The sequence below is a fragment of the Dinoponera quadriceps genome, unplaced genomic scaffold (assembly GCF_001313825.1).
Source record: "Dinoponera quadriceps isolate SergipeBrazil2010 unplaced genomic scaffold, ASM131382v1 scaffold533, whole genome shotgun sequence".
Taxonomy (NCBI): domain Eukaryota; kingdom Metazoa; phylum Arthropoda; class Insecta; order Hymenoptera; family Formicidae; genus Dinoponera; species Dinoponera quadriceps.
This window is the reverse complement of record NW_014554780.1, coordinates 435,257-448,347: the sequence shown is the minus strand read 5'-3', so window position 1 is coordinate 448,347 and position 13,091 is coordinate 435,257. Positions and strand designations below refer to the sequence as shown.

Below are 13,091 nucleotides of genomic sequence, written 5' to 3'. Positions count from 1 at the left end.
CCCCCCCCCCCCCCGGAGGAAAAGTTACACGATCGCTCCCCCCTTTCAAGCGGGGAAGGAGCGGGGGAGGGGGTCGTTTCGCGAGAACGATCGCCAACGCGAGCGTTATGAATCGGCGCGCGCGATATCCGTGGTTTTTCGTGTGCGTTGAGTCACGATATTAATGCGAGCCGCGGTAAATGATCGGCCGCCTCCAGGTACCGTAGGATAAAACAATTACACGCCCACCGAGAGAGGCTTTTATAGATCGTTACTCCCGGGGGCCGGGAGAAATTGCCGATCGCGGACCCCGATAAAATTCAAGTTTCGTTAGGCAGCAGGAGAGGGGCGGTCTATCGCGGTCGTCTGCGTTGTCGCTTGGCTGGCTCCAATGTTGTCCGTGCGTACGAAGAAGGGTACTTACGAGGGCCTTGACCGACACCCCGGCGAAGACGAGCGCGTCTTTGGTGAACCTCGAGTAATCCTGCTCGCATACTCTCAGATCACCCATCGACCTTGCTTTCTACGAGCGGCGAGAGAGCGTCAACGAGAGAATTCAGATTAGCGGTGAGTCGTGGAGATCGTCTCGAGAGAGAGAGAGGGAGAGAGAGAGAGAGAGAGAGAGAAAGACGTGAGCTCTGTGAAATATATCGTTTGCGAAGGATAATGAAAGGGGGAGAAGAGGGAGAGAAAGAGAGAGTCGGCTGGTCGGCGAGACGAAAAACTCGACAGTCGGCTAGGAAATTTGTCGCAAATTTCCGACCGACGATTCGGAAATTCTCTTCGTTACGTGTGGAATTATTTTCAGTGAGTTATTCAATATACACACGTGTGTAATTTCTCTCTCGATTCCCGTCCATTCGTCGTCGTCACAGTCTTGCCGCGTCGCGGGGGAAACGCAACGGAATCGTGACATTTTCGCATTTCGGGTGAACGCGGGGAAAATCGCGCGATTATCGGAAAAGAAATTCGCGGTTACACAGAACTCACGTCTCGATGTATTAGTACGGTATTAGAATTAATCGGTTTCCGAATCGGCATTCGGAAGCAGCATTATCGCCACGTAAACGAAGCAGCAAACACGTCGGAAGTGGCTCATGCAATAACCAAGGTTAGGTAAATGCGTCTCTCTCTCATTCCTGTGTATCGCACATACACACACATACACACACACACGCCGCGCTCCAACGGAACCAATTTGCGACATCGTTAATAAGCGTTCTCGCATGCTCGCAAATTCTGCCTGTGCAACAACTATCGATAGCCTCACGGCTACGTTACTACCGAAAATAATTGGTTGCACCAAAAAAAAATATGTATTTCCAGAGAATATTCGTGAAAAACGCTCATAATTCACATCGAGAGGAAAACTAGCACGAGCGGCATTCGCACGTGGATTTGCACGTTTGTTAGACCCGTCGTATTAACATCGTCCAAAAAAAAAACTACGAGACAAACAAGACCGCGCATTTCGATGCTCACGAACAACACAGAAGAAAAAGAAAGCAAGCATTCGATGCGTAACGCGAATGAGAGATAAATTATAGTATATATATTTATATTTATATATATATATATATATATACAAACCTCGTCGGTTTCCATCGCGTGATTCGCTTTCCCGAAAGCCGTCTGATCGCCATCGCTCATGTTCGAGATGTCGCCAAAGCTGCGACACTGTTAGTGACAAAATACATCTGACAAATGTATCAGCTATTATCGATAAAGCGGATTTGCGGTAAGAAAGCGTGTGAAATTATATCTCGTCGATCTTATCGATTACGGAGAGAGTACAAAAGTTCACGTTGAAAATAACGATACGACGAGAGAGAGACCCTTTCCTTCCACGGTCTGCGAGGAAGGAGGTTTCGACGGTGGTCTCTCGTACGTGTGTGAGGAGTGTCTTCCTCTCTTACAACGCACTTCGCCGTGCGCAGTAAACGCGAGAATGTAGTCCGCCGATAGTCATTACTTACTAATTGCTTGATGGACACGCCGGTCGCGATGCGTTCCCTGCATAACTTCTCCTGATCGCTGCGACTCGTCTCCGTGACATAGTTCTGTGTCTGCGTGCGCAGAAAGAAAAGACACAAAATGCAGGCGAGTTAGTGTGCATGCGAGTTACAACGAGCGATTACATTCGTGCGTTTTTCTTCTCTTTCTCGGGTTTTTTTTTTTTTTTCTTTTCTTTTAATGCAATCCATCGACTGTTGAATTAGCACGAAGCGCTTGGGGCGGAGAAAGAGATGCCTTCGTAAGGAAAGAAATATTTTCGTTCGGAAATATTTCCGTTATGAGATATCAAGAGCTTGCGAAAGTTCGACGCTATTTTCCGCCATACTTATTTTATTAAAGTAAAACGAAACGGTACACGTAACGTTCAAGGTATCCGCCATCATTGTTCATCACGTCCTGCTACTTTTCTGATAATTATCCGACTCTGCTTGAAAAATGGTCCTCGTCTGTAAAATCATTCGTCTTTTAGCCAGTAAAGTCTTCAACGATTCGACGAACTTTCGCAAAACCCTGCACTGAGAGAAAAATATTTGACATTTGTAATTGTAATCATTGTAGTGAAAGAATTATAGTTAGAACTACTTTTTTAGTAAGCGTTACTACAGTGTGAGCGATAATAATCTTACATGCAGGTTGCTACTACTATTTATGTGGTTAAAAACATAAAATAGGTACAGCTGAAGCCGAGAATAAATCTAATTTCTCTCAGTGTAACAGAATATTTTCTTACTTTCGCTCAGCCATTTTTATTTTTTTTTTTTTACCTTCTTAGTATCTTACCTCTCGTATGGTCAATCTTTTCTCTAATTGCAGATAGATAATGTTTCAACGTATAGTGTCAATTTCATCGGATTCTTTTATCAAACTCACATCATCCCCTTTAAAGTGGGATACTTTTGACCTGAACTTTAAATTATTACCAAACTTTTGGTGACGCTTTTAAATGCAATTTTAAATCAATTTGTAATTCTTCCGTAATTCTTGCATTATTTTGAGTTATGGGCAACACATCCACAACTAGACGTTGCAGCATCGATCGCTATCAGTTTCGACTTCAAGTTCAACAACGACGGGAAGAAGGGTCTCACTGTCGCGACGAGTGACAATTCAAAGGGCCAGCCGGCCTCTCTCTCTCTCTCTCTCTCTCACATACACACACACGCATACACACATTCCGGCCTGTCACTTCGCCGGGCTAAAAGCGCGGTTTTAACGTCCGCTCTTTTGCCGGGTTGCGTGGCGCGCACGCAATTTCCGAAAGTGACAACATAATTCCGCCGGTCCGAGAGCAGCGCTCTTAATCGGACGGCGCGGAGGTGACTTTTAATTGCTTAATGGAGCGATCGTACCAGCCAGCTGCTTACGCTCGCTGCTAATTATTTCGCGAGAGCCGCTCCGGAATCATTATCTCCTGGGATCACATCCAGTAGATCACTTCGCGGCCCGAGGTGAGCGGACGTCGGGATAAATCTCGTGCACGCGAGCCGCGTGTCTAATTCATCGGTCGGCCGGCGGGAGAGCGAGAGAGAGAGAGAGAGAAAAGAGCCGGCCGGCCGGCTGCGAAATGGTACTTGCATCGCGCGGACCACGTGTACAACGCGCGGGGAAGCTGAGAAATTGCGAAGGGGGCGGCAGGAACGGCGGGGTTACGCGTTGTTGCATAAGGCTCGCGTCAAATGTCAGAGGCGTATCCGCGGCGGATTCGCGAAGAGGGAAAAAGCAACTGGCGAAACTCGATCGCGCCGAATGTCGGAGGTTAATTCCTCGCGGGGCGTAATAATAACGTGGTCGTCGCCGGTGAAGGAACGACGAGTTCGGGTCTCGACGGTGAAGTAATGTCGCGGCTACCCGCTCGATAACGATCGCTGCTCGCGTAGTCGCCGGTCGGGTTAGTCGGGTTAGTCGCTCCCTCAGACCGTACATACACCGTATTTTTGAGCGCAACTTACCAGCGACTTGACGTTGACGTTCGACAAATCGTCCTCGTCGGAGAAATCGATCATCTCCGAGTGCGTTCGCCGAGTACCCGTGTGCATGCTTGCGTCACGTAAACTACAGTTCTGAATGGGGGAACAAAAGAAAAAAACACAAACACACTGAGCACACATGCAAAATGAGGAGTGACTGATGGCGCGCGCGCGCGCGTCTACGCTAATTTGCTCGTCGTTAGTCGTCGGGGGGACAGAGAGTGTCGAAAAAGCGACGGATAATAATTGTCGCAATCGCGATAAATCGCTCCGGCACTTCGAAGCGAGGCGATTTTCAAGGCCGGAGCTGCGCGAGACTCGATGAGATGCGTCGCGCGGGAGAGTCGCGTTCCAATTGTGCGTAGCGTCGTCGCTCGTTTCACTTCGTACGTCACTTTGTGAGACGAGATGAAGTCCGGATTATCTTTTAATTAAAATAATTAATTGTCGTGTGTGTATATATGTGTGTGTGTGTGTGTGTGTGTGTACACGTGCAGGATGTGTTCGCGAGGAGATTCTCCCCGCATTTCCCGTCTTTCGTGAATTCTAGACGGGTCGTGCAATTAAGCGTTATCGTGCAAAAACAGGTCGATCGTAAAACCCGAAGGAAAAGAAGAAGGGGATCACGACGAGGCGAAGTGTACATTCGACCGAATTGGCGACTCGACTTTGCGACTTTAAACGCAAATCACTCGGCTCTGTTATCCGCCGCGATAGTCTCGGATATTATCCTATCGGATAACGGAATGGACGGAATAACCAATTTTTGCATAATATCGCTCGATTGCTTCCTTCCCGAGTGTGGCGGTGTCGCGCGCGCGCAGCAGGAATAAAAGCTGCCGGTGGCAGCAGCAGCGCTATCCATCCAGTCGTTCGAGTGATCTTTTGTCCCTTTTTTCTTGACAAGTCACCGAAAGAGTCACTGTCGTCCAAAATAGGTCCTTGCGCAGAGCAAAAAGGTTTCTTTGGATTTGACACGTGTTCGACTTGAGTTGGTTCAATCACAAACAACATAATTTAACAATCAAATATCATTTGGTTCGAATGGAAATGTCGTTTCGCTCAAATAAATCATACCGTTTCATAAAAAGAACGGGACGTATTATCACGGAACGAGGGGAAGTTTCTCGAGGAGAGAAGATCTCGATCGATATCGCCCGCTCGCACGCACGCACGCGCGCTCTACTTAGTAGCGCGCCGATATCGGTCGCGATCGCGTATCAGATCGCGATTCCGCGAAGCGACAGGTAGTAGAAAACCCGCTCCTATCTGTGCCGACGATCCGGAAAAGCCGGCCGGATCAACCGGCGGCCGCATGCAGATGAGGGACCAAAAACGAGCTTCCGGTTTTCACCGGTGACGCGTTCGCAGCCGCCGGCGACTGCGGCTAACCGAGCAAAGTGCTAATTAACGTGATAACGGTTCCACGCACGGTGATTTTATGCTGCCGCTCAGGTGTGGACCGCCTTCAATTATATCAGCCGATGATAACAGCACGAACGATCAGCGTTTATCGGGGATGCGAGGAATTGGTGCAAGCGCGTTGACACATATTTGCGCTCGCGAGCGAGCGCGTGCCGATAATTAACGCCGCGCGACGGAGCGAGCGAACAAACGCGGGAGTATAGACGCGAATCGTGTGACACTTACGGGATGTCCCAGAATTTTTGTCCGCCGAACTCTCTCGCGGATTCCTCGTCCGATCGTTCGCGGTCGTCTCCCAGGGGGAAGAGGAATTAGCTGACCGCGTGATACAAGTGAAATTTAGTTACCAATCTCCCTCCAGTTTTTAGCCGTGGGAGTTAAACACTGAGAACGGGGACGAAGAGAATCTGCTAAATCGACGAAAGTTCAGTTGTATCAAACGGACGGCTAATTTTTACCTGTGGGAGCGTCTTTTCTCGTGCGTCCGACGGAGACGTCGATACGTCGACGATGAGGACACGCGACGAATATCACGTCGACGGATCCCTCGATGGATGGAGACTTTGATCTCTCTCTCTCTTTTTCTTGTTTCTTTTGGACTATTTTAACACGCTTAATGCCGCGATCGTCACTGATTATCGGATCACTGTGGCACCGGTATCACGAAGAAATTATCAGTCGCCAGCAACATCCTCACGTTCAGCGGCCGAAAAATTCATTCTCCGTGATTGAATATCTGACGGCTTCTTAATGACGTCTCGTTTAGTTCCGCCTCGTTAAGTTACGTATAAAGTGTAATTAATTGCGAAACAACGCAAAAAACAAACTCAGCTGTGCGACCGATAGAGGAGCTAACGATGCGCGACAAAAGCTACGCATGCACGTCGAAACTACAATGATTATTGGTCGTATTTTTAGCAATGTACAGTCGTCCGTTAGGCTCTCGTACGGATTAACCGTGGCAGAATAGCCTCGGCACGCGATGTAACCAGGTCATTAGACCGCTCTGTATGCGCTATTGATTCATTATTTATTGATTACTCGCAGAAGCGGGAAACGATGTGTCAAAGCAGTGATTGCGCGATAGCTTTGACGTCAATGTCTAGAAACTAAGTAACCCAATTACACCGCGTATTAAGGCTATCCTGCCGGTGTCAGTGTACACTTAATGAATGGACGATTTCGATTCAATTTTCCGAAAATGGATCTTCCCCCTCCCCTCCCCCCGAAAATCGATTATTTCAATCGGAATATTAGATGTATATATATTACAGAGGACTGGATGAGTGACGACAAATTTTGCTGTGAATAAAAAGTTACTACGAAGGAAAATAGTAGAATTTGAACCGATCGAAATCCTAGTTATCGCTTCAAGTAGAGGCTGATATTTCATTTGCAACTTCTGCACGGAAACACTTTGATTATTAGTGATTATTTTATGCTCTAAATCCTGGTTGAATATATGAAAAGCTTATGAAAGAAACTTTCGAACTACGAATTATGGTTATTGCGAACATGCGTGACAAAAGGATGCAACATCGATGAAACACATGCTCCTTTAGCTTTTGCTAACCTTCGGTTGACGGCAGTCGGGAATAAAAGGAAAATCGACTATGCTCGACCTCCTGAATCGTCGTGACGCGTAAACCTCTGTGCTATCTTTATTTTTAAATCATATGTCAAGTTTTCATCTTCATTCTTCTTAAAACATACTCCACGTAGGTTGGATCGTTCTTGTATAAGTATACGGCGAATTAATTTTAGATTTAGTAGATATACTTATAAACTAGGAAAGAAACACGTTTGAATGCTCATTGCATGCAATTTTCGGGTGCGATTTCTAGGAAATTGAATCTAGGAAATTCTTTCGATCTGACTTTTCCAGCAAACGGATTCCACTTATTTCGATTTAAAGATCGATAAAAAGAAAGAAATCAATTTTCCCTAAAAGATCGCCCATTGCTGCAATGTGCAACCGAACGAAAATCAGTGCGGCGACGAACGTGTGTTAATCATCAGCGCAACTCTCGACGCAAAGCGTTATTATTCAATTTGGAATTTCGACTCAACGTCCAATCGGAGTTTCGCCCCCTCCCCCTCCCCTCCCTCCCGTTGGGAGAGGGAGGAATCGTCGTCGAACGACGATTAGACGATAGGTGAAAGGATGGCTGCGGGACATCCCGTACGCGCGCACACGCATACACACACACACACGCACACGGAGAGAGGCACGCGCGTGCATATACACGCGCGCGTCCCATCGATGATTTACAACTCACCACGGAGATGTTCTCCTTCTCAAGATCGCTCTTCTTGCTCTTCTTGGTTTTCTTTGTGCGCGGCGTAAGGTTCGGCGAGGTGGCATCGTTACCAGCGACGCCCTCGATCTTCTTCTTCTTCGTTTTGGTGCCGCCCTTCGTGGAGGTCACCACGGTCGAACTGCTGGTCACCGTCTCCTCGCGGCTCTCGCTCTGCGACGAAACGAAAGAGATACGCTTATTATCGCCGTCCGAAATACATCCGGTAGAGAAATAAACCCCCCCCCCCCCCCCCTTTCCCCAATTTTTCTCACTTCTCACAATTCTCACCGACGATTCCCCTTTTACGCGTTTACGTTCACCGAGCGACCTAAAGCGGCCAGCTCGATAGTTTCTCTCGTTGGAGACAACAACAACGGGGAGTGTACCCTTCGTGACCGGGCGCGTAGGTGGGCGAGAGGTGTGCGCGCGGTCGTCTCCTGGAATGGAATATAAAGGGGCCCCCGGGAAACTAGATTTAGCGGCGTGCCGCCGCTATTGTGCCGCCGTGGCTCAATGGACTTTAAAGCGCACGTCGGGTGAAATGTGCGCTGGTCTCTCTCTCTCTCTCTCTCTCTCTCTTTCTATGCGTTCTGGGACGCGGAAGTTTACGTTCCGCCTAACGAACGTGATTTGTAGGAAATAATATTGATTTCACCCGTTGTTGCATTGTGACGCAATCCCCCGGCCGCGCGGCCGGCAAAGGTACCGCGCAGAGTAATTAGCGCGCCGCCGATGAACGGCGTTGCCGCTCCACCCCTCTCCTTTCCCCGGCCACTCTCCGAGTCGATTCTTCCTCGCCGCGCAGGACGACTCCTCGCTACGGAATATACCCCTTTTGTGCTCGAGGGATCTCCGAAAGAAATCTGGCTTCCCGTTTCCGCGCGCGCGAAAAAACGGGCCGCGCGGGTAAGAGAGTCTCAGGCTTAATACGAGCGGAAAATGCAGGCTAGAAAGCGTGCTAAAGAGGCGATAATGAATCGCGTGGTTTTTAGCAGTAACGCTGCTCGGCTGGTCCGCGGTTTTTCCCCGGGGAAACCGCCGGGGGGGGGGGCTAGAGGCGCGTCTCGCTCGCGCCAAGTGTGTCGCGGGTTCCCGCGGTCGCGAATTTTCCCGGCGACTCTTTAAAATACTATATCTCTCCACGGCGAAAGTAAACGCGGCAGGTTTGTACCGAGCGCGCGTGAATTTTTCTACCTTTGGGAAATACGCGGAGAAATGGGGAAAAAAAACCCCGAGTTTTCCCCGAGCCCTCGAAACTACGGTATTAAGGAAAGCGGAAGGTCCTCATTGGGATGTCTGGGAAAATTCCATTGCTCCCCGCATTCGTAAAAGTCGCGAATCCCTCGAAATTGGGTAATCTTGTTTTTTTATCACGCTTGACAAACCTCTCGCACCGGCTAACTAACAATCACTTACTATCCTTGCGCGATCCGACGAACCGGCAATTTTCTTCGCGTCGCCGAGTACGTAAGAAAGTAAATAAAAGTCGCCTCTTCGAGATCCGCTCGGGCGCGCAACGCAATTTATTTAAATATCCCGTTGCGAGCGGTGTCTCGTCGTTCAACGACGAGGCTCGTGTTCCCGGTGAACGCTTTGCGACGCCCGAGACGTACGTGAGCGTGCATAACGCGATCATCCGCACGTTAGAAAGGCGAGATTTGAGACGGAATATTTGTTTAATCATACGGTTTCACCGGCGCCGGCCGGAACTGGCCCGGTATCGCGCGCCGCAATTAAAGCGTCTCGCGCGCTCCTCTCTCGCCTACGTGATCCTCGGGGGACTCGCATTAACACCGAATCCGTGCGCCGCGCGATAAAACGCTGACGTAACGGAATAACAATCGCCGACGGTACTGCGGGACGCGCGAAACGGAACGGACGGAACGATAAGAAGGAGATTGGAGCGGGGCATCGAAATTAGAAATACGAGATTACGTGCGGAGGTATCGTGAGAATTGAAGAGAGGAAGAATGCGAGAAAAAGAGGAGGGGGGGGAGGGGGAGGGAAGAACGATAGATAGAAAAGGAATCGAACGGTATTAATCCTTCCTTGGCACACTAATTTTTTGCTGCTTAGTTTGACGCACTGAATCTATAAGCCTTTTCCGATATTCCCTTACTTAAAGATTTATAAAAACGTGTTTGTCCGGTGTACGAAGGCGTGTATATTTGAGAAATTTGTCGCGAACGTTATTTTTCAAAGCGAGATAATTCGAGGTATAAGAGAAGAAGATATCGCGCGTTTACTCTGCGCGGAGGAAAAGTGTGATGAATATGATTTGTCCCGCCACGAGGAGAACGTTGTTACGTCGCTCCGGCTTTCGCCGAAAATTCATTCCCAGCGGGAGAGAAGAAGCGTGTCCGTCTGTTGTTCTCCGGCGTGACTCGTCCGTCGAACGCGTCGAATCTGTAAGACGGCTTGTGAACGCGCGAGGGTATCGCGGAGGCCGATAAGAAGAGCGGCTGCGAGTTTTCATAGTCGCGCGGCGCGATTTATGCGCGACCGCGTAATTGCTCGACAGGTATGACCGGCCGACAAGGAAGATTTCCGATAAGCCCGCGCGCGGAAAGCAATATTCCGGAACGTATGAGCCGCGCGCTCGCTCGCGCAGCGTGACATAATGCGCGCGCGCGCGTAATCTCTCTCTCGAGAGGGTCGACGGCGTTCGGCTATTAATTATCTGGCGACGTGAAATCGCCGCGACACGACTCTCCGTCTCCGCTCGTGCATGCGGGCATTTATTTACTTTCGTATGTACCGAGACGCACACACAGTTTCGTTCGAGCGCGTCGAGCGAGCGCGCGATGCGCGTCGCGCTTCAACGACGGGCACGCCGACTGGTTCCGCGTTGCCTCACGCGCGCGCGCGGCTAATGTAATCCGCCGAGATTTCCCCGATAATATAATCGATCGGGGACAGCGAAACTCTCGCGGAGAGCCGCCGGGATTAGTGAAAAGACAATTTTCCGGGGAGAGATTCTCTGTTTCTCACGGTGAGCAGCGGCGGCGCGATCGAGAGGAAAATCAGCGATGAATCGTATGCTCGGCTCACCTCGCCGCGAAGTGCATTACGCTTCAAACGCTCGCGCGTTGCGACGGAGAAAGAGAGAGAACCCGCTTCGCGGAACGCGCTTCGCAAACCGTCGCCGCCGCCCGAGGATCATTCTGCCGCGCACTTTCCAATCCTCCCAAGGTCCTTCCGAACAATCGGAACCCACCGTTTCCCCGGGTAGTCGATATTTCACGCCGCGGTCCGCCGCACTCGCGCGCGAATTTCATGCCCGGGCGTGCAGAAGTTCCGCGCTCTCGACGACTCCCCTCGTGCGGTTCTTCCGACGTTCTTCTCTTCCGACCGCCTCGTACTCACCGGCAGCTTCCTCGTGAAAGCGACGGAGCACACACGACCTCTCCTTACCCGAGATATCACACCTACCCCCACCGGTAGTCCGCACAGCGCTTATATCACCGCGAACCGGCCCGTGATTACGGACGGACTCTAGCCGAGACGCAGCCTCTAACACCGACCGCGCACTCAGAATGATGGACGCGCGTCCACCTTGGCAACGAGGTCGACGAAAGCCGACGAAGGACAGAAGGAGAGAGAGAGAGAGAGGAACATCCAGCCGAGCTTGAGGTGCAAGCGAGGTACTCGACGTCCCAAGAGCGAGAGTGGGAGCGAAGTAAAGACGGAGAATCAGAGAGAGAGAGAGAGAGAAAAGGAAAAAGGACACGACTGTAAAGAGGGACTGAAGAAAAAAGGGGAATGTTCTTGCTCAACGACCGTGTCGTCTAGTGCGCCTCCCTCGAGTCTGGCCGCGACCTGCGCGCGGCACCGTCACAGCCAAGCTCGGTGAGCGCGCGCGCTCTTGCCAGGTAAATCGCGTACCTGGTCGATGATCATCCTCCTCGGGACTCGCTCGGACGCAGCGGGCGAGGACGTCGACGTGTACTGAGAACACCGCGCTGCCGGACCGCGCAGAGATGTCTGAGCGGCGGCCGGTAGAGCCTTTCCCGTGGAGGAGAGTGTTTCGTAACGGGTTCAGGAAACCCGACGCTCCACAAAGCGTGGCACGCGTGGTGCGCTTCCCGGCAGCCGCCGATTGGCCGCTGCCAGCGGCCACGTGCAGCCGGTTGGTCGCCGCTGGTACGCGAGCTACGAGAGAGAGAGAAAGAGAGAGCGAGCACCCCTCTCGTCGAGGTGTTGCTCGGCCAGCAGAACCGAGGAGCCGGGGAGCGTTCCAGGTGCGAGAGCGGCCGAGGAGGAGGATTGGCCGCGTCGCGTTCGCGTCAAAGACGCGGCCTCGATCGCGGTAGGGCCCTTAACCGGTAACATCCGTCTGGGCATTCCGGTTGAGAGACGAGGACGTGGCCTTGGTCGTCTTCCGTCGGGAACTCGGCCGACTTTTAGGGGCTCTCTTTCTCTCTCGCGCGCAAATCCGTCGCGTTCCTTCCTCGCGTTTCTTCGCGCGAGTTCGCAAACGGCACGGATGAATCACCGTTTTCATTCGGAGGAATATATACAGGAAGTCATTAGGATCGGGCAGTCCCTGTGACCGTGAGTCACCGGGAAGTGTCGGGGGATCCGTGTGCTTCTCCCCTCTCTTTCTCCTTCTAACTCTCTTCCGAGCACTGTTTTTTTCAATTTCGGATCGAGGCGACGCGCCGGAGTGTCGTTGAACCGCCGACGTGGTGATAAGCGCGCACGGTTTCGCCGGTTGATACGAAAATCCGCGGCGATAAAGGCCGCCGGTTTCCGTTTCGCCCGACTCCGCGCAACGTGCATTTGCATTTGAGACTCGTGACCGCTCGTCACGCGCCGCTGATCGCGCGGAGGGTGCTGAGGTTATCGGAGAGATGAAGGCAGATAATACGGTTTGGCTTTTGCGAGTAATGAGTTGTAGCGAGAGAGGCACGTTTGAATATAACGTCGAGGCGGCGATCGCGCGGATACGTTCGAGGCGGACGGTCGTGAGAAGGAGGAGGGTGAGGAGGAGGAGGAGAGAACTAACTGGTTGGTTCTCCCTCTAGATTTCTTCGAGTGAAATTCCACTCGAAAAGTAGAGTGACAGCCACCGAGAGTCACTCGAGCGACTTCTCAGTTAGACAGAGTGAACTCCCCCCCCCGACTCTGATTCATCGAGCGAATACTTTTCCGTTCGAGAAGTCGAGAAGCGAGTGCTGACGTGCTCCATTTTCCACAAGAAACAAATCCCCCCCAATCGAAATTGGGACGTTCATATTCGTACGGATTAAGGATGCATCCTAAATTCGAGTTTAAACATTCACTTTCGCGGTTCACGAGTGAAAGGACATTTCCGTTATCGCCGTAGGAATAAATTTCCCCCCGAGAAACTCAAAAAATTCGTCTCTTGCGGCCGGGTGAAAGGGGGGGGGGGGGGGAAAGG

The 13,091-nt window shown here is 51.0% G+C and overlaps 1 protein-coding gene across 5 annotated transcripts in view; it reads right to left on the bottom strand.

Annotated features, from left to right (window-relative positions):
* The window catches only part of LOC106741794 (LIM domain and actin-binding protein 1), a 43,262-nt gene that overhangs the window by 27,579 nt on the left and 2,592 nt on the right, over positions 1–13,091 (bottom strand). For 4 of the 5 annotated variants that reach the window (XM_014614112.1, XM_014614115.1, XM_014614113.1 and 1 more), the window contains exons 2-3: positions 7,667–7,858; positions 1,570–1,656 (exon numbers count right to left, since the gene is read on the bottom strand). In XM_014614112.1, the coding sequence (XP_014469598.1) occupies positions 1,570–1,656; positions 7,667–7,858 (279 nt within the window). The remainder of the gene's footprint in view (positions 1–1,569; positions 1,657–7,666; positions 7,859–13,091) is intronic. The other variant, XM_014614114.1, reaches the window with a different exon arrangement.